At 42.4% G+C, this 26,372-nt stretch overlaps 1 protein-coding gene across 2 annotated transcripts in view; it reads right to left on the bottom strand.

The window, feature by feature from the left end:
• met (MET proto-oncogene, receptor tyrosine kinase) overlaps positions 1-26,372 on the bottom strand; it is a 144,803-nt gene that overhangs the window by 55,145 nt on the left and 63,286 nt on the right. For both annotated transcript variants that reach the window (XM_041216122.1, XM_041216123.1), the window contains exon 4: positions 1,029-1,163. In XM_041216122.1, coding sequence (XP_041072056.1) covers positions 1,029-1,163 — 135 coding nt within the window. The remainder of the gene's footprint in view (positions 1-1,028; positions 1,164-26,372) is intronic.

Genomic DNA, 26,372 nt, shown 5'->3' with positions numbered 1-26,372 from the left:
TTACATGACAAGCCCTACTGGGAAGCTGCAACAGATAAATCCAGAATTTTCTGGAACTGGATATCTCATAGCATGCCCTGTTCATTAGATTTTTTTGCCCCCTCACTCTTAAACTGGAAAAAGTTTGGTAATGGAAATTGCTGGAAGGTATGAGCTGTTCATGGCACAGCAAGATCAACGTGTATCTGGGACCTGAGTGAATGATGGGGCCAATAGTCCATCTCCTTAACCATTGAGATTTAAGGATAGAGAATGAAACAGATAAGGAGGGTAAATTAGAGTGAGCAAATTAGGCACAGAATGAGAAATAATGAGGGAAGGATTGAATTGAGAGAAAAAGAGATAAGGGAAACAAAAAGCATGAAAAAGTTAGCATTTTTCATTTTAAATTTTAAAAATTTCTAAGAGCAATTTAATACCTTCAGGAATGAAACATCATAATTTGATAAAAGCAAAAAACTGCGGATGCTGGAAATCCAAAACAAAAACAACAATACCTGGAAAAACTCAGCATAATTTGAGTTTTGTTCCCCTTCTGGGCTGAATAGGTTGAGTGGAATTGCAGGAACATAAATCTCTTCATAAAAAGGGTCATTATGTTGTTTAGTAACTTTCTGCGGCAAGTTTAATTTGTTTTAACAGTCCAAATGCAGCAATTTCTCAAAAATTGTGGGGAAGTTGATGGTAAGCTGCTGTTTTCACAAGGTTAATGATGAAGCAGTGTAAATTGTTCAATTTGTGGCAATTCACAACTCAGTCTCCTTGCTACAAATTGCTGGGCTATTTACACATTATTAATAGTATTAAACTCACTGCTACCTTCCCAGCGAATTCTGGACCATGGTAAAAACCAGTTGTGCCTTTAGACATTATGGAAGATGAACTGGTGCTGTAGTATTCATGGAAGTCAAATGAACTAGTCATCATGTCACATTGTGACGAAAGCAAATATTTGAAGGTGAAGGTGAAAGAATCTTAAGAAGCCACTTTTTCATGTGATACTGTATTACAATCAAAGCAAAACGTACCTTTTTCCCTGTGATGACAATTATATAGCCTTCTTCAGATCCAGATTGTTCAACTATTACTTCAGGAGATACCGAGCTGGAATCGAGCTGGAAATTTACATGGGGCATTGATCGCTCAGTTCGGGAAAGCACCACCTGCAATGATAACATTTAGAGCAACTTTCAAACATTTGCAGAATTGGTCAGTGTTCTATCTGCCATAAGTAATCACTAATGCAATGACATCAAAAGGCAAATTCGTCATGACTGCAATGCCAGAAGAACTTTAATGACTTCACCAGAGGAGGAAAATAATTGTGAACATTTATATTGATTTAAAAAGGTTTGTGAGCCTGTGGAAACAACTTACTGTCTTCTATCATTCAACATAATGAGCTAGTTAAAATCACCGTTAAAGATGGTAAAGTCTTGTGCACAATATGGATTGATTCACTTGTCATAAGGCAAATTTACTCCATACAAGCACCCACAAGTATCTATTGCATGAAAGTAAAGCAGCTCCACCTTTGCAATCACTGTAACTACCTCTGAGTACAAATCGAGAAATCACATCCAATGTGGTAAGGGGTCATGATGGTGTAATTAGTCATGGAAACCTTATATGTGTCTGCAGGAGAAGATGGTAAACCACAGCCAATGAAGGAGGAAAGGACAAGGGAGTTTCAGCTATGCAATTTGAGTGAAGTGGCAGGTGATACTGAAATGGATGGACATGTCCCAACTGGGAGTTCATCAATTTCTTTCCTGCCTTGGTCCGAGTCTTGGTCACTAAAAAGGTAGAGAACCTTGCTAAGCAGTTGAAATGGACAATTAAATCCATTTCTAGTGATTCATTTATTAATTTGTCTTTGTATTCGTCCCTATTTCTTGTCTGTTTCAGTGGATTTTGTTCCTCTTCCATCTTGCTACTGCCTGAAATTGGGGAGATAGTTTGATTGAAAATTCCTCATGCATCCCACTCCTACCCTCCCCCCTCCCTCCCAACCGCCCGTCACCGCTGTATTTAAACCCTTAAATTGGCAAGTTCCAGCATTGGTTGATCTAGCCATGTTCTGATTCTGTCTGTGTAGCAATTAAATCTAAGACATAATTGTTTGCTGACATTAAGCCTCAGGTCATGGTGAACGTACAAAGCAAAATCAAATTTGTTTCACTTGAAATCAATGTTTAGCTGATCAGAGGCTAACCTTTCACAGAATCTGCAAAAAGCAGCTTGTCTGATACCCCATCACAACCCCAAGAATTGGCATACCCAGTCACATCAACCTGGGGGGGGAATATATGGACGGTGAGTATGAGGTGGAATCACTGAGCATTACTGAGCATGAGCAGGAGCAGCAAGAGAAGGAAGCAGTTTGATTGCCATTGCATGACATTTAAAAAAACAAATGCTTCCAAGGATAGATTGCTGCAGTCATTAGAAGGTCTGCTAAACAACATCTGCACCATGATGACAAATGTTGAGTAATCCAACTCCTGCAAGTAAGGATGCTGATTTATGGTATTAAAAGTACAGAATCATTCTGGAAGTGAGTGGGCGTTCCAGGATCATCTACTGCTCAGCCCCTCATAGCAGAGCCCTTGTTAACAGTCATAGGTTCGCTTATGAATACTTCTACTGCTGCAACACAGACCTTGGCTGCACTGTGACAAACTCCACTGACTGGCTCACACAAGGGTGGCTCAAACAAAGAATGAAACTGGTCAATACTATCCAACTACTCTGAAACCCATGGACAGAGGTGTCAGAGAGGCTGAGACAAAGGATCTTTGGACCTGCGTGTTGGAGGGCTATGCCCATATTTCCAGTTAGCTGTGCCTTATGGAGTGCTAGACCCAGAATAATTGACCCTCTAGACATACGCGGTAATCTAATTCCTCTGTACCAGAGTACTTCACATGAAACATTGACAAAATCAGTTAAAACCTATATATTTTCCATAATTATCAAAAGGTATTATTTTTGTTTCTGTCATATTTTGGAATGTTACAGAAACAAGCATAGAATATGTCATCTTAGGCCAAAAGATTCCTGATTCAATTCCCAGGTGACACTGAGTTAACTGGTCTGATAGAAGAGGTTATAATTCTCTGTGTCCTGGATAAGGACAGGATGTCCCAACAGTTGAACAGTCCACCCAAGATTTATTGTTTAGACACTGAAATGAAGAAATGGTCACTTGGGCAAGATGTCCTACAAAGAGTGTGGAAGGGTCTGCACCATTTACAGTCCCCGGAATGTGCCGGATGCCAAATCTCCAGGATACCCTGGTGTTGGAAATAGTGTAGAGCTCATCCATGCCTTCTTTTTAAATGGTAATGAAGTCTCACCTGATTCCATCAGGAGCTTCAGATTCTCATCCCAAGGTACAGAAAAGATTCATGGAAATGGTTCCAGAGGCAAGAACTTCTGCTACTATGGATAAATTGGAGAGGCTGGAGCTGTTCTCCTTGGAGAAGATTGAGAGGAGATTTGGTAGAGGTGCTCAAAATCAAGGGGGGCCTGGACAGAGTAAAAACTTTTTTTAAAATGCAGAGTGGTTAGGATCTAGAATGCACTGCCTGAGCATGTGGTGGAGGCAGATTCAATTGAGGCCTTCAAAAAAGGATTGGGTAATTATGTGAAGAGAAAAAAATTGCCTCTGCCTGAAATTGGTGAGATGGTGTGATTAAAATACCCCGCCCCATCCCACCCTGTTGTAGTTAAACTCTTAAATATACATAGAGACTTGGAACGTTAACTCTGTTTCTCTCTCCACAGATGCTGTCAGACCTGCTGAGTTTTTCCAGCATTTTCTGTTTTTATTATCTTAAATGTACAAGTTGCAGTAATGGTTAATATAGCCATGTTCAGGTTCTGTTTGTATAGCAACTAAATTTTAGACATCATTATTTACTGACATTAAGTCACAGACGTAATGTAAAATCAAATTTGTTTCAATTGAAATCAGAATGGCACAAGCATCACAGATGATTAGCCAAAACATTTCAATTATAGACTGATGCCTAAAATTGGGCTTGTTCTCTGGGTTCAATATAATGTCTTGCTTTGCCTGTAAGCAAAGCACCGCAAGAGTTACTTCAGTTTGAAAGCATTTTTTATTGGCATTGTAAACCTGAACTGTGCCAAAGAATGGTATACCTCTGGTTCATACTTGTAATTCAAGCCCACAACATTTCAGACGGTAATTATGCCAGAAGAAGCTGCATTTTAAAGCTAGAGTCGCCTTAGGTCCTGAAAGCATTTTACCTCTGCCAATGCGTCTGGTCCCAAACAATGACAATAATCGTGAGCTTTTCTGCCATGTACATAATTTAAACTCCAGGGGTCACATGTAAAAATTAAGGACAACAAATGAAAATCGGAAATGGTTAGTCAGTACATGAAGTAGATTACTGGCAAAGGTGATGGGACAACAAACTTTAATGGGCTTCAAGTTGGAATTAAACAGATCCATGTGAACAAATGGGATTCAGGTATATTACAAAGACCCAAGTGAGTGCTGTGGATAGGGTGGGCTAGATGGTCCAAAGATCTTCTCCTGTTTCATACTAGTACCATGGAGGGAATTTTAACACCCCCAAAATAGGCAAGTTCAGGTTGGAATGGCAGAGAGGAGGGAGTTAAATTGTTAAAAATCTGAATTCCTACTCCTACTCGTCTCCAGCCTGCCCACTTCCTGTTTTAATGGAGCTGGAACAGGGGCAGGTGACCAACTGTGCAAAAATTTAACACAGGATGAGGAGGTTTCCAGGCCTTGGGAGACCTGTCAGCTGAACCAAATTGAGGGACTACTGGAATCAGCACCAGTCCAAATCCCTAACCCTTTCTGACTGAACACCCCCATCGACAATTACAACATTCCCCATAAAACCTTCAATCTCCCCATACCGCTGAGCTCTCCCCAGCACCCTCCCACAAGGCCTCAAACCCCGCACTCCCATGTCTTCTATCCCACCCGAGGTCCCTGATCTGCCCCCACCACCCCACTGTCCTAACAGTTCATTACGCCCTCCTCAGATTTGACCTCGCCCCACATCCTGAGAATCAGAGGCTCTCAACCCCCACCTCAGGATCACTCACCCCTCCAATCGGGGCATGGACTTACCTGGCCCTGCAGCCTCCTCTGAACTGCTCCCTGTCCAAATGGATGCCAAGCCTGCCTATCAGGCTAGTTTCTGGACAGGGAATAATGTTATTTGCACACTGTGGAGCTTAAGCCCCTTAACCCAAGATGCAACCTCAACTTGCAGGCTTCCTGCAATTGGCCCACACCCCACTCCCACCGACTAGTCAAGAAAATTATGTTTCCTGCTACATTACTAAAGTTCAAATTCCACCCCATTTTGTTCCCCACCTTTCTTGGTAAAGTGGGAGGTTGAACTCCACTCCCAATACTCTCTGCCACCATGGAGTTGCGATTGAAGTTTAGTGCCACACCAAGCTTCTCAGTACTTTAAATCCTCAAAGCAGATCTTATATTATTAATATTGCATCTTGAATAAATCAAAGTAGTCTTTGAATACAATGTTTGTTGCTTGCAACCCACCTTCAAAAAGGTGATTTTACCAATTTAAGACGTTGCAAGAGAAAACTCCTGGTAAATCAGTCATTTCATATTTGTATTAACTGCATTCTATGTATGAAAATGGTTTATTTTTAAAAAATTGGTTTTTGAGTTTTAACCAATAGTCTTTGTAAGATTCTTCCTATTAATTTCCATTTTATTCTATTAAGAATTCCTTGTAATTACCTCTTCACAAACTATGCACCAGTCAAGCCTCGACATGTCTTCCTTCTTAGATAGAAAGCATATATGACGTCTCAACCATTACTTAGATTGAGCAATAAACATTTCTTTCATCAATTCTTCTAGTTTTTTGATGCCCTGAGTTATATGGAGGGGGCAGCAATCATTCATCCAAAACCATAGAGACAAAACTGTGTGCAGCATTGTGGAAGACCACTGAGTCCTCCAATGCCTCATAAATCTCCATGCCCTCTCTACGTTAGGTCAAAATTAATCCCACAGTCTTTCTTTCTCCCCACATCCTGTATCTTTTTCTGCTTCAATTATTTAGCCATTTTCCGTTTAAACGATGCGAAGCGTGTGCCTTAACTACTCCCTGGTCCATGATCCAAAAATTTCACCTAACTTATATCTTTATGCTTTCTTTTTGCTAATAATCCTAAATTGATGATCCTTCATTACTGACTTTCTAACCAGAGAAAATAATCTTTCCCAATCATTTTATCAAAGCCCTTCATAATTTAAAAAATCTATTAAATTTGATCATAGCCTTCCTTGTGCCCAGCATCTCAAGTCTCGCCTCATAACTATGGATTCTTATCCGTATTATCATTGTAAAAAATCTAACGCTTTAAATGCCCTTCCTATAATGAAATGGCCAAACTCCACGCACTAATTGGTGGCCTAACTGTTATCTTGTACTAATTTATCATACGCTCGTATTTTTTACTCTATGCCCCTATTTATGGAATCCAAAAAGTGAATTCACTTTACAATTACATGCATTTACAAATGCATGGTAAATTCATGCATTTACCATGAATTAATTTCCCTTCACCTGTATTTTCAGGGAATTATGTATTTGCACCCCTAGGTTTTTGTCTTCCATCACACGCATCACTTTTCATTGTCTGTCTCTGGAGCGTCTGCTCCCATTCTCTGTTTTCCTTCTCAAAATGCATACTTCATACTTGTCTGTAATAAATTGGACTGTAATCTATCTGTCCATTCCACTAATCTTCCCATGGTTTCCGCAGTTCTCAATGTTATTTGCTGAACTTTGTGTAGTGAGCAAATTTCAACATTGTGCTCCCTATGACCAAATCCACATCATATACAGAAGAGGAGAACACAAAAGCGGACCCAGCACCGTTCTTTTGAGTACACTACTCTTAACCTTTCACAAATTTGAGCAACACTCATTAACCTTTAACTTTTTGTGTTTAATTGACTGCCACTTCTCTTCCAGGAACGCCCACCTTGAAGAAGTACTGCTCTTCTCTCTGACAGGGTTTCCGCTTGTCTTTTTTGCCCTGTTCATCTTCATTGCTTTCCATTCTCTCCTGGTGTTTACTAAAACTCGCTTTCACAGCCATATTTCCTTCCTCAGTGACTGTCTCCGTCTCCGGCTTACCCCACGTGGATTTCAACTGAAGTTCCACCCCTCATATTTTGAACCTACCCAGGATTACAGATATCTCCGGGACATACAACGCTTCTCGGAGCTGTTCTCGTCGCATCCTGAGATCCACACTCAGTGCCATGAGCCGCTATTATGAACATACTTGACCTCTCCCTATCTCTAAGCTGTCCTTGCCCCCAGTTTCATTTTATTCTTCGTCTCATCCGATGCCTTAACAAGAAACTTTGTTCTCTTTCTTTCAAGTGCGAAGGAACGCAAGCTCCAACAACTCATTGATACCAACACCCATGCAGGACCCTCCATACCTGCCCATCCCTCTGACCCCATCCTGTCTTCCAATCCCAACCCTGGCCATGTATTCACCATACCCCCTGACCTTCCCCTCCCTGATGCTGAACTTTCAGTGCTCAGCAAAGGACTCAGTTTCATACCATTACGCCCTCACCTCAATGAATTCCGGGCTCAGCACGATGCTGAACTCTTCTTCTGCCGCCTTCGTCTCCGTGCTCACTTCTTTGGGCAGGAGTCCTCTCCCGGTTCAATGGATCTTTTCACCCGCCTCCAATATTCTCCCTCCACCTGGACCCCTCCCTCTGGATTCTTACCTGCTCTTGATCTTTTCATTGAGAACTGTTGGGGTGGCATCTCAATTTCTCTGCTCCTCTCACCCATTCCGACCTGTCTCTCCCTGAACTTGCTGCACTCGGTTTTCTCAGGTCCAACCCTGACTTTGTCATCAAACCTGCTGACAAGGGTGGTGCTGTTGTTGTCTGGTGTACTGACTTCTAACTCACAGAGGCTGAGCGCCAACTCGTAGACACTTCCTCCTACCTCCCCCTGGACCATGACCCCACCAGCAAACATCAAACCATTGTTTCCAGGACTGTCACTGACCTGATCTCCTCTGGAGATCTTACCTCCACAGCTTCCAACCTCATAGTCTCCCAACCTTGGATGGCCTGTTTCTACCTCCTACCCAAAATCCACAAACAGGACTGTCCCGGCAGACCGATCGTGTCAGCCTGTTCCTGCCCCACAGAACTCATTTCTTGCTATCTTGACTCCATTCTCTCTCTCCTTGTCCAGTCTCTTCTCACCTACATCTGTCATGTCTCTGATGCCCTACATCATACCAACAATTTCCAGTTCCCTGGCCCTAAGCGCCTCCTCTTCACCACTGACATTCAATTCCTCTACGCCTCCACTCACCACCAGGATGGTCTGAGAGCTCTCCACTTCTTCCTCGAACAGAGACCCAAACAATCCTCAACCAATGCTACTCTCCACCATGTGGCTGAACTTGTTCTCTCACTGAGTAATTTATCCTTAAACTTGTCTCACTTCCTCCAAATAAAAGGTGTGGCTATGGGTACCCGCATGGGCCCCAGTTATGCCTGTTTCTTTAGGGGTATGTGGAACATTTCCTTGTTCCAGTCCTACTCAGGCCCCCTTCCACAACTCTTTCTCTGGTACATCGATGATTACTTCGGTGCTGCTTCATGCTCTCACCTGGACCTGGAAAAATTTATTAATTTTGCTTCCAATTTCCACCCCTCTATCGCTTTCACATGATCCATCACTACACTTCCCTTCCTTGACCTCTCTGTCTCAATTTCTGGTGATAGACTATCCACCAATATTCATTACAAGCCTACCAACTCCCACAGCTACCTCAACTACAGTTCCTCACACCCCGCTTCCTGTAAGGATTCCATACCATTCTCTCAGTTCCTTTGCCTCCGTCGCATCCGTTCTGATGACGCCACTTTCCAAAACAGTTCTTCTGACATGTCTTCCTTCTTCCTTAAGCAAAGTTTTCCACCCACGGTGGTTGACAGGGCCCTCAAACGTGTCCGACCCATCTCCCGCGCCTCTGCCCTCATACCTTCCTCTCCCACCAAGAACCACGATAAGGTCATCCTTGTCCTCATTTATCACCCCACCAGCCTCCGCATTCAAATGAACATCCTCCGCCATTTCCGCCAACTCCAGCATGATGCCGCCACCAAACAGACCTTCCCTTCACCACCCCCCCGTCGGCATTCCATTGGGACCATTCCCTCTGGGACACCCTGGTCCCTCCTCCATCACCCACTACATCTCAACCTCCTCCCACGGCACCTTCCCATGCAATCGCAGAATGTGCGACACCTGCCCCTTTACTTCCCCCTTCCTCACCGTCCAAGGGCTCAAACACTCCTTATAAGTGAAGCAGCATTTCACTTGCACTTCCCTCAATTTAGTCTACTGCGTTCACTGCTTCTAATGCAGCCTCCCCTACATCGGAGAGACCAAACGCAGACTGGGTAACCGCTTTGTGGAATACCTTCGGTCAGTCCACAAGCATGACCCAGACCTTCTTGTTGCTTGCCATTTCAACACACCACCCTGCTCTCATGCCCACATGTCCGTCCTTGGCCTGCTGCAATGTTTTAGTGAAGCTCAACGCAAACTGGAGGAACAGCACCTCATCTCCCGATTAGGCACTTTACAGCCTTCCGGACTTAATATTGAGTTCAACAACTTCAGATTATGAACCCTCTCCTCCTTCCTCACCCCTTTTTGATCACCTTTTTTCTAATTATTATATTTTATATATATATATATATATTTTCTTTTCCCATCTATTTCTATTATTATTTTTAAAATGTATTTCCATCCATTTTTTATCTTCACCTTTTAGCCTATTTCGATCCCTTCCCCCCCACCCCACCCCCACTAGGGCTATCTGTCACTTGCTCATTCTGCTTTCTACCCTTAATGTCACCATTAGCACATCCTTTAGCCAGTATCACCACCTTTTGTTTATTACATCTTTGGCAATCTCTCCTTTGTCTCCACCTACCACTGGCTCTCTATCCAGCTTCACCTGTCCAACCCCCCTCTTAAACAGCTTATGTTTCACCACATTTCTATTTCTCTTTAGCTCTGATGAAGAGTCATATTGACTCGAAACATTAAATTTGTCTTCCTCTTCACTGATGCTGTCGGACCTGCTGAGTTTTTTCAGCAACTTTTGTTTTTGTTTCTCATTAACTTTAACACAGGTTCCTGACCACCAACTGACTTTATAAACTTGCTGCTACATTTTCTCTTCTACTACGGACCTGAATGTTTGCATATGTCATCCTGGCAGACACCTGAACAAGTATTTTCTGAAAATCTTTTGTAATCCCTTTTATCTATAGAGACAGGAATTTCAAAATGCTCACTAATTTTATCTTGTATCAAGGATACAGGAATTACAACAACAATGGAGGAGGGCAGAAACTGAGAGATTAATCACACAAGGAAATGTTTCACCCAAAACTGACTTAATGAAGCTCTACCTTGACGTACAAGTTTATCAGTCATGCTTTCTTATGGCTTTAAAGAGTGATTCATTAGTTAAGGGCAAATTTTACAGCCTTTATTTATTCGCCTGTTAAACAATTGCCAAATCTGTTAAGCATTTTAACTGCTGGAAAGACCAAAGATTCAGCTATTTGATAAAGAAAGAGTTGCATTTATAAGAACCAACCACCTCTTCTGTGAAAGATAACATTTCTGATTTCTGTTTTGTTTACAAGGAGATGCTTAAAGGATTCAACATATCAATTTAAAGTTTCACAGCCCCAAAGCCCTGGGCATAATTAAATATTTTTGGAGAAAGCTTTCAAATCGATCAAATAGTTGCAGATATACATGAGTTTAAATTAATAAATCTAAATATTTATATATCAGACTAGAGTTGCCTTTGATCACCGAAGATTAATAACCACTCGGCACGAAATCCTGAAACCACTGCCAGAATTCTGTGGCTAATATCAAGTTGGAAATTACCAGCTTTTTATTTGAATGATCTTTATATGTGAAACCATGAGACCCTCAGAACCTTTAATTAAAGTAACGTGTTTATTTCCTGTTTAAAAAGAAATAACTTGCATTTATATCATGCTTTTCATGACCTCAGGGCATCTCAAGGCACTTCACAGCCAATGATGTACTTTTTAAAGTGTAGTCACTGTTGTAATGTAGAACAATATGCCAGCCAATTTACAGGCAAGGTTCCATAAATACAGCAGTGAGATAGCAACCAGATAATCAGTTTTAATGATGTTTGTTCCCAACAAGAAAACTTCCTTGCTCTTCTTCAAATACTGCCATAGGGTCATTGAGGCTGATGGGGTTTAACATCACATCTGAAATATGACACTACAGGCAGTGCAGTGCTCCCTCAGTACTGTACTAGGGGGTAAAGTATATGCTCAAATCTATGGAGTTGAATTTATCCTAACTGGTATACATTGTCCTTATCCCGTTCTTTCACTGCTAGATGAGTCAATATTAACTCTGCCTACATCTTTTGAGCTCTAATGCTTTTACTGTATTTTCCTTCTGGTAATTTACTTTAATTTAAATGTTCAAAAATAAATTACTTTGACATGCAAGTCTGAAACTACTAAACGGACTCCTCTGCAATCAATGATAGGTACCAAGGTAACTGTAACCCCCAAAAATGGGTGGGTTGGAGCGGGTGGGATGCTAAAATGTAAATAAATCTCAAACCAAAACCCAATCTGCCTCACATATGCCCACTTGGGTTTTAATTTGGGAGGTTTGCTCATTTAAATATTTTAATGAGGCTGCTCAGGTTCTCTCTCTCTTCCAGTTTAACTTTAGTCAGTTGTGTTTCCTGAGCCTTAGAAAACCCAACATCTAAAGGGAGGCAAGGGCTGCTGCATTAGTATTTTTCCACCCTGCTCGTGGTCCAACAGGAGCAGGGCTACTTTCCCTGGCTCCACAAACAAACCTGTTTCCTACTTCACACAATTTGACCTCTCCCTTGCCTCATGATCGGAACCCCCTACCCCTTCATCACAGATCCCCATGAACCACCTCCCCACTATCTCTGCCCCGATCTCTCTGACCCCACTATGATCACCCCCAAATCTTCAAACCGTGCTCTACTCCATTCCATTCTTTATGATCTTTACCCCAAGAAACTTACCTGATCCTGGGCTGCAGCCTTTTCTGGAAATTTCCAACAGGGAGCCAAGTCTGACAACTCCATGGGGCTTAGGGAAAAGTCAGACCAGAACTCCTCCCCCTGCTTAATAATCCTGCCTCAGTAAATAGCAGTGCCCATACCTCCAGGGATAAGTGGTATTTACGTTAGAGTGAAGAATGAGACTATCTGGAGATTTGTGAATATTGGCATTTGTTATGTGGAAGCTACTGGACACTGTGGAGGTACCAGTATTTGGAAACAACCAATGTAAGTCAGGCAGCAAAACAGAACAGGCAATGAAAAACCCATTATTCTTACTGTAAAATAATGGAATTGGTCATCAGGAGAAAATGTTAGGATTCATAGACAGTAATAACCCAATAAATATGTCAATATGGGCTCAGAAGGGAAAGATTCTGCCTGACCAATTTCCTCAGCTTTCTTGAGGCAGTGACAACCAAGTGAACTGTAGAAAATCTTTCAAATGGGCAGTTAACAAAATTCCATGTGAAAATTAAGTTCAGAGCCATGAGGATTCAGAGTAAATGTTAGGGTTGGATTTTAAATTAGCTGAAGTATAATAAGTAGTGGGTACTTGACAGAAGACTTGGACTGGGAATGGAATACTGTGCAGAATGTGCAGGGCTTGGTGTTGGTGGATAAGGTAGTCAGGAAGGCATATGGCATGCTTGCCTTCATTGGCAGGGGTATTGAGTATAAAAGCTGGGAAGTCATGCTGCAGCTGTATAGAACCTTGGTTAGGCCACTCTTGGAATATTGCATGCAATTCTGGTTGCCACATTATCAGAAGGATATGGAGGTGTTGGAGAGGGTGCAGAGGAGGTTTATCAGGATGCTGCCTGGTCTGGAGGTTATTAGCTATGAGAAGAGGTTGGAGAAACTCGGATTGTTCTCACTAGAGCGACGGAGATTGAGGGGCGACTTGATAGAAGTTTACAAAATTGTGAGTTGCATGGACAGAGTAGATAGTCAGAAGCTTTTTCTCAGGGTGGAAAAGTCAATTACTAGGGGACATAGATTTAAGGGAGAGGAGAAAACTATAGAGGAGATGTGTGGGGCAAGTTTTTTATGCAGAGGTTAGTGAGTGTCTGGAATTCGCTGCCAGAGGAGGTGGTGGAAGCAGGTACCATAGTGGTGTTCAAGAGGCAGCTTGACAAGTACATGAATAGGATGGGAATGGAGGGATACGGACGCCGGAAGTGCAAAATGTTTTAGTTGACGGACAATATGATCGGTGCAGGCTTGGAGGGCCAAAGGGCCTGTTCCTGTTCTGTACTTTTCTTTGTCCTTTGTTGTAATGACAAGAATTCAGAAACTCAAATCAGGCAAATTTGTAGGGGATGCTAAACTAGAGGTGATGATAAAATTGGAGGAGGTAATGTGCAGAATGGGCTGGATATAATATATATTAGAAACAAGGGAACTGGCGCAATGGGGGAAACTCACTATGCTTTTGAATTTCTATGATTTAAAGAATTATTTATAGTTAGTAATATGTAATTCGATGCAGTTTGCTATTTCTTTTGAGAGTGTGAAGAACTGACATCCAGCCATTATCATGACTGGATATCAAATAGTTAAACACGGAGAACCTTTCCAGATTTAACATTTTATAAACCTGAGGTACTAACACCAACAAACTTGTTTCTAATTACAAACAGTCACATTAACCAAGTAGTGCCATCTGTCCTGAAAACTAACAGCTATTTCCAGACAGCGGGAGGAATTTTGTACCCACCTACTTGGTGAGTTTGTTGCTGGGGAGGCATTTAATCAGGCAAGAGGTTTGGTGGGTGGGGACCCCACCACCTTCTCATTTCCACTCTGATTAAGTCCATGGCAGAAAGGCGGTGGTGAACCACCTTTCCACTCTGCTGCCTACTGTGGTCCTTAAGTGGGCAATTAATGTCCACTTAAGGGCCTCAATCCTGCCACTGCTGGTGTTAACCCAGTGGCAGGTGGGGGTGGGGTTTGGGTGGAGGGGGTGCTTGCCATGCAGGGAGCAAGACAAGCAAGCCCTGGCATGTTTGCTTGCAGGCTCCTGGGCCGGGTGGGGGGATGTGGGGGTGTCCCTTGCTCAAAGGCACTCAATGCCTGATCGAAGTACCTGGCATCAAGGAAGGGGGGGTTGGGGCGCAGCTGAGCGGCATTCCCCTGTTCTGCGACCACCTTGCTGACATCACTCACCTGTATCTGGCTCATTCCTTGATCCGAGGCCGTGGATGGGTGTCATACCACCAACAGCCACCACCTCCCCCATGGCTCTGCTGAGTACAGAAGAACTGCTGGTCTCTGATTGGCCACCAGCTCTTGGCAGGCGGGATCTCCACTCCTTGAGTCATTGATCCCAGGGGAAGACCCCGCCGTTGGCCTGTTAAGCGCCTGAATGGCATGAAATGCAGCGGGGCCTTCCTGAAAAAGGCGATGTGAGTCCAGCCGATGGCCGAGACCCCCATCACCTCCACAAGATTTTACCCCAGTATTTCTTTCAGTTCCTAACCACCCCCGCAAAGCTGAGGCTGAAGGAGCAAGCAAGGCGAATACCATGGAGATCCTGCTGAACTTACAGCACAACCTCACTAACATTTGTTAGCTCCGCATTGACGGAGAGCCTCTTTGTTGTGGCAAAACTATGAGCTTGAGTATGTGTTCTGATTAGCAGCTCAGCGCCTTGTCTCTGAGCTCAAGCAGACAGAGCCAAGGAGAGAGGTTGGGGGGGGGGGGGAAGTGCAAGGCACCTGGAGTTATCGCTAGATTCTGGTTCCTCTATGGAAAACAGGAAGGGCTAAATGGACCTCAGGGCAGTGGATGAGCAACTGCTGTCACCATCGGGGGAACCTCTCAGGGTGCTTCTGATAGGAACAGCTTCTCCTCTGCCACTCTGCCAGTGACACTTATGCCTGAGAATACCACAGCAATGGATAAGATTCCTGCCACTGTGCAGGAGACTCCCACCAGGCAAAGCTAGCAGCCAGGGGGAGGGAACAGCACCACGCCTTATCTGCAAGCGAATTTAGAAAACACATTAGTCACACATGGTGTACAAAGGTGGATGTTCACTTTCATTTGTATTTCAGATATGTTGATGAAAATCTTTACTTAATGCTTGTGCTTAAGTGTGTACTTGCCATTCTGGCTTCAGCTGTGATTCATGTGTGTGGTTTCCTGTTTGAGATTTGAATGGACTGACGACTATCAAGGGAGTTACTGCTCATGTGGACCTCTTTGAATGGACTCTCAGTGTGCCTCACTCTTGACACATGCAGTTGGCTCTGGTGTTGATGCCTAGAAGTAACAAAAATGAGGTGACTGAGGCAAAGATGGTTTTGTTTGATGAATTCCACATTCCAAGGTAAAACGATGCATTACAAGATTCCCACATCTCTCTGCCAAAGCCTGTTGTAACTCAGGTTCCGCAGCTGGCTGGCCTGACTCCTCCTGCCTGCCCTCAAAATCCTCCTGAGACTTGTCAGTGGATGCGGTAGATCGTTCTCTGCCACGGCCTCCAGTCTCGAGAGCACCGCTTAGTATATGGTGCAACAGACCAAAGCTGGAGAATATGGCAGAGAGCCGCCTGCTCTCTGACAATGGTCTGCTCAATGATGGCCTGGGTAGATGCGTGGTTCTTATTTTACCACATCTCAGCCTATGGATTTCTCCCCGGGTCACGAACCGTCTCTTCAGTAAGTAGCCTTTGTCTCCAAGAATCCAACGCTCCAATGGCTCTGCTGGACAGAACATCTGGGAATGACTACTGGCTTGCTGGAGCCTTAATGGTCACATGCTGTACTCTACCACACCTTGAACTTGTGGAGTCCAGCAATGCACACAAAGCCTCTGGCTCTCTCAGCCGGGCTAATGTCATTGGTGCTGAAGGAGATGAAATCATTTATTTGCCTGAACATTGCATCTGTGACTACCTTCATGTAATGATGAATCGCAGCTTCAGATATGCCGCAAAGATCTCTGACTGATGCTCAGAGTGACCCCAATGCATATGAGTTCAAGGTCACAGTCCTCTTGAGAGTGACAGGCAAAGGGGTGGCACAATTTGAACTGTTCTCCCAGTTAGCAATTTACAAAAGGAGATCAATGTCTTCCTGAAGAGACACAGTTTGCAAAGACACTGGCATACTGAGAGCTGAATGTGATTCATCATTTGCCTGTAGAGTCTCTGCACAGGACAGTGTCTTCTACAATGGACTGGCTGCTGTTGTTCTCCATCTTCATCTGGCCATTGTGCAGCAGCAGGCCCCTCACCTGCCTGGAGTGCAAGGTGCACCTCTCCCTGGACAGCCAGCCTCCTCTGTCTCCTCATTTCCTCCTAACTGGGGAGCCTCCTCCAGAGTGTATAATCCCCATGGGGACAGTGAGCTCTTGGTCCCCCACTGGAGTCCTCCCTCTAGAATACCCCTGTCTCCAGGCCCACTGTCCTCTCACTCTCTCATTGTTCCGTCAGCCTGGAGACCCGGAAATAATTCACGTTTACTGACAGCCAAACGCTGTCACCTTGAGCAGCAGACTCTACTGCTACATACATTTTCTATGATAGACCCACTTGCAGGCCCTATCATTTGCCCTTGTGCTGCTGCTGCCCCCTACTCCAACCCCCACCCCCCCCCACCCCCGGTATACATGGAGTAACTCACTCCCCATGATTTTCCCATGTGACTTCTGTAAAATGAAATGGGCCACAAAAAAACTTGAGACAATTGGGTAATTAAGAAGCTTAATCGCCTCTTAACTGGCCTATACATGAGAGCTAGTGGGCTTCTGATTTCGGGCCCCACTCTTCTTCCATATAGTTGGGACTGGCGGGATGATGGCGGATTGTTAACCCAACGCTATCAAGCCATATTGTATGTCGGCGCAAGAGAAGCCGCATCTGACTAGCTTCCATTAAATTCAGCCTGAGGTCACATTCAGGTAGCCATTCATCTGTGACTGACTGGAGCTGTCATAATGCTGTAGCAGGGTGGGAACCTGATTAAAGACATTCAACATGGAACTGTGAGAAAGATGGGCACCGATTTGTGAGGTGATAATACGTTAAAAGATTGGAGAGGAGAAGGAGGCTGGAGATGGTAATCTGCACGGACAGTGGGGTCAAGGGAGGGAAATTTGAGGAGGGGATGGATGCTGACAGATTTGAAAGGGAGGGGAAAGCACTTGAAATGAGTGAACCATTTTCTATCACTCCGCAAGGGTCTAGCTAAATGAGGTTTCTATTAGTTGTATTTTAGCAGGCTTTCTCCCTGCCACTGGAATTCCAATCATTTCACCTTTAGCACTCATGCCTTTAGCTGCCTAAGACTTCAGCTCAGAAATTCCATCACTTGCTTGCTCCTCTTCTCTTTCCTCCTTTAAGATGCTCCTGAAAATCAACCTCTTTGACCAAGCTTTCAGCCATCTGGCCTAAAGTATCCTTAGGTGGCAAAGGTGTCCAACTCTGTTCTATAATGTTCCTTTAGAATTTATTCAATTAAAGGCCCTATATAATAGCAAGCTGCTGTTTTTGTTGTTGTTTATATACTGTGTACTTCAAGGGCACAATAGTTTGCTAAAACATTGCATGTCACAGAGATGAATGAACTACTATTGTTAGGATCTTTTCTTTAGCACAATGATTAATAACTTTTTTTTAGCAATTACAAGAATAAATCACACCATTGTAACTATCCTCAATTACTCATATATGACATTGGTGATGCTGTCAGAGTAGTCTTTCCTTTCATCATTATTTAAGAATTAGGGCTATTGTTCCTTTATTAAAACATCAATCAACCATGAAAGAAGAGATGTTCAGATTTGTTAAACATTAACATCTTTGATCATGTTCTGGCTTCAATGTATTTTCAGATTGTTTTTCTACTTCAGAAGTAATTGCTCAGGCTTTTGATGGGCTGCTAAGTGGGAAGTTACTATAGTTTTCCAGGTAAAGTTAAGTGAGAAGAGGATCTATGGCCAAAAGTGGACATTCAAAGTAATTTTTTTGTTTTGCTTTCCCTGCGGGGGCCAGTGTTGGATCCCAAGGTGAATTTAGACTGCCTCTGCTCCAGTCACTCCCGCTTCCCTCCCACAAGACCATCCTGACACTTACCTGCATTCCATGGACTAGTAATTACTTCCCCCGACTTCTTGGAAGGAAGTTGAATGGAGGCATGTTTGAGACTTGGGAATCAAAATACCGCGGGTCTGTTTTATGCAACAGTTAGTGAGTGTCTAATTCAGCCTTCCACCTACTCAATCAGTGTGAAAGGTCCTGCTACTAATATGATGGCACTTTGGAGCTGGCAGGGGAGGAGTGGGGTTGGAAATGTGTGTGTGGGATTGGAAGGGAGGAGGAACCTGGAAGTTAACTGAGCAGGTCAGAATTTATGATTGCAACAGAATTGTACCAATTCATTTTGGCTTCTGGATTTTGTGCAGTGTGTGGTATGTACACCCACATGACAGTGTACAAATGGAAATTGGAGGTGTTCAGTAAAGACATGGAACAAAAGCAACACCAAGATTTAATGATGCTCTGCTGGAATTGCTGCTAGGTTCAACCAGGAGAAGGAGGGAGATATCCCCAGTAGGGGGGAGGAAGAAATCGGCTGTCTCACAGGCACAGTTGGAGGTAGCTGAGGAGGTGAGCAGCAGGAGCATGGCACCCAGGTCATGGATACAATGGTTTCAATGGTTTCACTTGCTGATTCAACCATATTCTGTGCTTTAAGCATCCCTCCTCCTCATTCTGTTTTGCTAAATGTTCAGCATCACTTCACTCATCACACCCACTCAACATTCAGGGGTACCTAGCTTTCACTTTGTATGTACTTCATCACCTCCCCATTCATCCAACCACTGTTGACACTCACCCCAATGTTATGCAATGTTATGCTTGTGTCCCATAGTCACCTTCATTGAAGGTACTGCATTGCATCATAGCCCTATATATACACAACTTGATCTGCAAATGCCCATAAATTGGTCACGTATCAGCACAGAAACACAAGTCCTATTGTATTCTGATAAAGTTGGCTAATCACACATGTAGCCCTGTACGTAATACTGTATATGTACATTTCTTTCTAACCAAAACAGGGTGTGGTAGCTAATTCTTTAGTCAGGTAAATTTGCTCCTGTTTGCAACTGGGTCAGCTTCTGTTATCTGAGATTCTGGTGCTGGAAAGGTCAGCGGACAGAAAAAAAACTTTATAATGCCTTAACATCAAAACTTGCAATACCAACACTGCAAAATATACTACAGGATACCACAACTAAATTAGCTCTTGCTAGGCAATACCCACATATAAACTAAGGAAAAAAGCATGACAAAACAATGGTAAAGATGCAGCTTAGTGTTAAATTGAAAATTCAAAACAACATTAAAATTTAAAAAGGAAGACTTTCTGTACCTCATTTTTTTCTCATGGCATTCCAAGCCTCACAGCTTCTTGTCCATGCTGTTCAGAGCTGTATGTGTGTGTGCAGTGTATAAGTCTGCAAAGCCTCTGTGGGAGAATGTGCCAATTCCATTCAGCACTTGCTTTTGACAACTTGGTGGAGACTGAAACTTGATCGCACGGGCCTGCTACAGGGATGAATCTACTTCCCATTACTGAGTTGTGTACAGTATGGTGTCAATGTGCTGTGTACTATGGAAGCTTGTTCTCAGAACTTTAGGTTAATCCTTGTGAATTGTCTCCCCTTGCCACTAATCTTTATCCCCTTTCATTGTTTTGCTTCACTGATTTAGATTTCTTTCCGGCATAGTACTTTGTCATATGGCCTGGTCTATTTTTCAGTCATTATTACTAAGGTCTCAAAAGAAGTGGCTAGTAAGATAGTTGATGCATTTGTTTTAATTTTCCAAAACTCCCTAGATTTGGGGAAGGGTCTATTAGTTTGGAAAATAGCAAATGTAACTCCTTTATACAAAAAGGGAGGGAGACAGAAAGCAGGAAACTACAGGTCAGTTAGCCTAACATCTGCCATAGAGAAAATGTTAGAAGCTATTATTAAAGATGTTATAGCAGGGCACTTAGAAAAATTCAAGGCAATCAGGTGGAGTCAACATGGTTTTGTAAAAAGGAAATCATGTTTAACCAATTTATTAGAGTTCTTTGAAGGAGTCACATGTGCTGTGGATAAAGGAGAACCAGTGAATGTACTGTACTTAGAACTCCAGAAGGCATTTGATAAAGTGCCACATCAAAGGTTATTGCAGAAAATAAAAGCTCATGGTGTAGGCAGTAACATATTAGCATGGACAGAAGATTGGTTAGCTAATAGGAAGCAGAGAGTTGGCAGGATGTGATGAGTGGTGTGCCACAGGGATCAGTGCTGGGGCCTCAACTTTTTACAATTTGTATAAATGACTTAGATGAAGTGACCAAAGGAATGGTTGCTAAACTTGCTGACGATAATAAGATAGGTAGGAAAGTAAATTGTGAAGAGGATGTATGGAGGCTACAAAGCGACATAGATAGGTTAAGTGAGTGGGCAAATATCTGGCAAATGGCGTATAATGTGGGTAAATGTGAAATCATTCATTTTGGCAGGAAGAATAAAAAATAAGCTCATTATCTAAATGGTGAGAGATTACAGATGTCTGAGATTCAGAGGGATCTGTGTGTCCTAGTGCATGAATCACAAAAGGTTAGTATGCAGGTACAGCAGGTTATTAGGAAAGCTAATGGAATGTTATCATTTAACGTGAGGGGAATTGATTATAAAAGTAGGGAGGTTATCTTCAGTTGTACAGGGCATTGGTGAGACCACATCTGGAGTATTGTGTATAGTACTGGTCTCCTTATTTGAAGAAAGACGTAAATGCGTTAGAAGCAGTTCAGAGAACATTTACTAGACTAATACCAGGAATGAGTGGGTTGGCTTATGAGGAAAGGCTGGACAGATTAGGCTTGTATCCACTGGAATTTGGAAAAGTAAGAGGCAACTTAATTGAAACCTTTAAGATCCTGAGGGGTCTTGACAAAGTGGATGTGGAGAGAATGTTTCCTCTTGTGGGAGAATCTAGAACTAGGGGCCATTGTTTAAAAATAAGGGGTCACTCATTTAAGACAGAGGTGAGAGGAGGTAAGAGGAATTTTTTTCTCTCAGGAGGGTTGTGAGTCTTTGGAACTCTCTTCCTCAAAAGATGGTGGAAGCAGAGTCTTTGAATATTTTTAAGGCAGAGCTAGATAGTTTCTTGATTAACAAGGGGGTGAAAGGATATTGGGGGTAGGCAGGAATATAGGGTTGAAGTTACATTCAGATCAGCCATGATCGTATTGAATGGTGGAACAGACTCAAGCGACTGAGTGGCCTACTCCTGCTCCTAATTCATATGTAATTCTTATGGTGCCTGCTGCTTTTAAGTTTTGAAGAAATAACTACTGTAAGCTGCCAGGCCGTGAACTAGAGAGAGGCTAGATGAAAGAGTATAGGTAGGCTCAAAGAATTGCACCACACACTTGTACAAATGGAAAAAGGGCAAATCAGTTCCAGAGAAATAATTAAAAGTTGGAGGATTTAGAATCTTGCTATATGGTGGGGGCTTTTTGGCAATCATACAAAAATATGAAAGCATTATAGATGCACAGTATGATAAAAGGAAAACAAAAACAGAAAATGCAGGAAATACTAAGATCTGGCCTCAGCTGTGCAGAGAGAAACAAAATTTAAAATGCAGAACGATGACCTCTCATCAGAACTGGTGAAAATTAAAGGTGCAGCAAGTTGTAAGTAAGTGCAGAGGTAGGGAAAGAGGGAAGGGGAGAAAAGAACAAAAGGGAAGGTCTGTGATCAGCTGGAAGGCAGCAGTGGTTAAATGACATTATGAAGGATGGGGCAATGCAAATTGAGGTGGTAATGGGATAAGTAAAAAAGCAAAAGATAGGTCTAGAAGAGATATAAATGGCAATAGCAGAATCAGTGCCAGCACCTAAGTCTGAAAAAAATGGGGTGTTATGACTGTGTGCTTCTAGCAACCCCTCCAGCAACCTCTGAATTTTGCTTCTGTTTTAGCGTCCTAAAGGTATCCTTAAATCCCTGCGGTTAATTTAAATATATCAAGCCTAATGCTCACCTAATGCTAACTCAATAGGCACACAACAAACAAGTTAATCACAAACATGTTGTTATGAACATTTAAAAGAACAAAAACAAGGTTATGAGGTTGCTTAATTAAGACAGAAAGTTGATCCATTCCAACATTTCCTAACCATTTTACTCATCATTGTTATGAGATTGCCCTCCGAATGAAAACTCTAAATTGATTAAAAAAGTCAAGAAGCCAAATATAAAACTTCCAAGTGAGATTCTATTGCAGCCACTGAAACAACAGGCATTATTTTAATGGCCCAGATTTTTGCAGTATTAATGACAGCACACTGTCAGCGTTCACTGTCAACACTCCTCTGAAACTGACAGCAATTTCTGTAGTCCACACATGTGCAGATAAACAAGGAAAACCAGAGGCTGCTCTCAGTAATTCTATATTTCTCCATAAGCTGCACTGCTGAAAGTCCCTTCAGGCTACAATCAATTAGAAATTACTGAACTGACAATAAATAACCTGTTCTTTCATGCTATAAGTCTCACAGTAGAAACTCTTGAAAAGTCACACCTTGTTGAACAAGGTGTTACTAGAGTTTAACAGTCTTCTAAATTCATAATTCCTTTCAAAAATAATTTTATATTATTTGAATGTCAAATTTCTCCAATCAGATAAAATAACTTATTTTTCATATTTGCTTATAATATTTCAGCTTCTATGTTAATCCCATGTGTGTGTTCCAAACATCTATTGCACTCTATAAAAATTTAGTATAAGTGAAAAATTCAGTTCATTTTACTTCCTGGTTTGCTGTCTATGACAATGCTTCAATGTGATTAGTTACTTATTCTGCTTGATGACATCACTGTTGGTGGATGCCAGGAGGTCCACTTGACTTGATGTAAGGTTCAAATTCACATTGGATAGGAGAAATCCATGCTGCAGGGATCACAGGGTCTTTATGAGCAGCTCAAGGCAGCTCTTTCATAGCTGCTAACTGCAAAATCTGAGCCAGTGGGCTGAATTTTCACTTATCAAGTTGACTTGGGGGTCCTTTAAAAATGGCAGGCAGTTCCCAATTCTGGGATTTCTGACCCCATTCTCACGCTGTCCTATTTTCAGGAGTGCCTTTAAAAGGTGAGGGCTGGTTCCTGTCAAAAGTCTGCAACCGACACTCCCAACCTGGCTGACTCCATTGTGGAGATAGGCATGTCCTACTCCTCGCAATTTTCATGGTGTTGGACCAGGTTTTTAAAGAGTAACAGTTCACAGCCCCTCAGAGAAGCCGTGAACCCTATTCTGCATGAGGACACCTTTCAAAAGGTATGTTCAAAAGGTTCTCCTCATACACTTCATGCCAAGATATGCCTCCCACACATCCACCCCCCCATGGCCCCTCATGCTCCCAAAGCCAAGCTATGGCACATCCATGCCTATTGACCCACTATACACAGTATAGAACCAATAAACCCTGTAGTGAAAGCAGGATGTGTAAATAACAAAGCTTGAAAAAAAGTAATTCATTCACAACTTTCCGCTATGTTGAAAAAAAATCATTTCACTACAAGGCAATAAAAGTGTCAATCATCCAGGCCCTTAAAAGTATCAATAACAAAAACCACAAGCCTTTGAAGCCACTTAACCTTGTGTAAATAAACATTGACCTCTGTGGTCAATTTCACAGAGAGCCTGAGCTGCCAATCAAACAATGTTTTCTCTGGGGCGCTGCTGTTTCAAAAGATTAATGGTTGTCTGGGCTCTCAGCCATCAGGCATGAGGGCCATTGGGATGGGTGGAGGGGCACATAAGGGACATAAAGAGCCATGGGATGGGTGGCATAAGGTAGCAAGGATGGGCATGGGAATGTGTGTGGGGGGTGAGGGCTGGAGGGCCTGTGTGTTTTTATTTTAACTGGGACCAACTCCCATAACACCAAGGCGAGCCTTTTAAACAGCCTGGCTAGGCACTCGCCAGCTCCTGCGGCTGCCTCCAAACACCTTCCTGGGTTGGCTGGCTATGTAATGCTATGTTCTATAAACATTAAAACCCATGTAAATGATTTTTTACAAGTTTGGGTCTGAAAAAAAGTATCAAACTTGTTAATGATTTTATTTCGCACATTGTCAGCAAAAGAATAAGGAGGCAAAAAGGGGGGAAAATCACACCTATGTCAACATACTTTAATGGTGTGCGTGAGGAGATATTGTGACTCAGCGGGTAGTGCCCCTGCCTCTGAGCCAGAAGCTCTGGGTCCAAGTCCCATTCCATGGCTTGTTGACCATGTAAGGAACATTGGACATGGAGTTCAACAGGTTGATAATCCTTACAACACTTCCCTATTATTCCTCAAAGTGAAAAAAATGTGAAGATATGAAACAAAAATGTGTTGTGCAATATAACCTCTCAGGGCACTTCAAAATTCGTCATTTCCACACCATTAAGCAACCCAGTTAACATAAATAATCCATATTCTGAAGGACAACATTTGTAACTGTGCATCTGAGTACTATTGTTTTTAAAAGAAGGCAGTTCAAGTGTGTATAACATGACACCGACTCTCCCTTCCTCAACCACAAATACCATCACACTGTGCCAAGACTGAAGGTTTCATACAGATGATCAAGCTACCTATTCATAACAGAGCATGAATATGAAAATTACACAATAGCAGTTTAATAGTTTGTATTATTTCCTGTTGTTTTCTTGAAAATACACTTAAGATGGTAGAAAATTGATTTTAGCAATTATGATACATTCAGTCAAAGCCCATTTTAATGAGCTGTTTATCACTGCGAGCTTCTTGTTTCAAGGTTCAGCTGACCTTGTGCAAATACTCTAAGACAGGAGGTTCAATACAATTACCTATTAAAATACTCTGGCTAGATTACACAAAGAAAGTCATAGATTTTTGGTCATGTAGGAAGGCAAATTTCTTCTTGTAATATCAGCTTCTAAATGCAACGTTAGTTGACAGTTAAATCAGACAAATTTGGCCTGACTGATTTTTTTTTCCCCCGGCCCAAAGCTGCACTCAGTTTCAATATATTAGATATGATCTTACCCTGTATACTTTCTGTTGCTTCTCTGCCAAAACTACAGCTTTTATAATGTCTTTAATGCAGAAGAAAACTATCAAAGACACTTAACAGAGATATAATCAAACACAAATGGATGCTGAACCAAAGGCATTAGAGAACGTGTAAAAAAAGATTTATAAGCATGATACGCAAACTAAGAGGATATACTTATTAGGAAAGGCTGACCAGGTTGGGTTCATTTCTCTGCAAAAGAGAAGACTGAGGGATGGCCTAGCAATATCTTCAAACTTCTGATAGTTTCATGGACTAAATGCCTTAGCACCAACTATCTTGAGCTGCTTCATCAGTGACTTTCCTTCGTCATAAGGACAGAAGTGTGAATATTCACTGATGACTGCACAGCGTGCAGTTCCATTCACAACTCCTCAGATAAATAGTTGTTAGGTAGTGCAGAATTTGAGTATTGCTGAAAAAAGGAGATATTATTTGTCAAAGCTTTTTGACCTCACTCATCAGGGCAATTCGCAAGAAAATACCAATGTCAGGGGATACAACATATTTATGCTATATGAGAAGAGAGTGCTGATTGGTTGCAAGTGGACTGTGATTGGTAGAGACATTGCCATGAAGAATGCACCAATTGATGGTTGCTAACAGTTAACCGCCAAGCATTATTTGAAATTTAAACCATGCAGCTTGACTCTGATTGGTCAAGACATTGCCCTGGGGAATGAACCGCAAATGACTGTCATTTATTTTGTTTAGCTGAAACAGGGGCAATGTGTGTATATGTTCTTTCTATCTGCAAAGAACAGGGCCCTGTGTATTAAACATGTAGCTTCCAGGACCCAAAAATGCATCACACTGCGAGCCCAACTGTCAATCTCAAATTGATTATCAGTGTAATTCTTAACACCGAGGGTCATTTAGCAAATGTTGTCCAATCGTGGAATTACATCCAATGTTGGACACTGTTTTGAGTTTTGCGATCATGGGTTGATTGGGTACGATTTGTACCTTGCCCATTGTGAACAGCCAAAGGGACATGCTATTCAATACAATCCGCCAGTCTTTGG

The sequence above is a fragment of the Carcharodon carcharias genome, chromosome 21 (assembly GCF_017639515.1).
Source record: "Carcharodon carcharias isolate sCarCar2 chromosome 21, sCarCar2.pri, whole genome shotgun sequence".
NCBI lineage: Eukaryota > Metazoa > Chordata > Chondrichthyes > Lamniformes > Lamnidae > Carcharodon > Carcharodon carcharias.
Note: the sequence above shows the minus strand (reverse complement) of the source record. Positions and strands in the feature narration are given on the sequence as shown.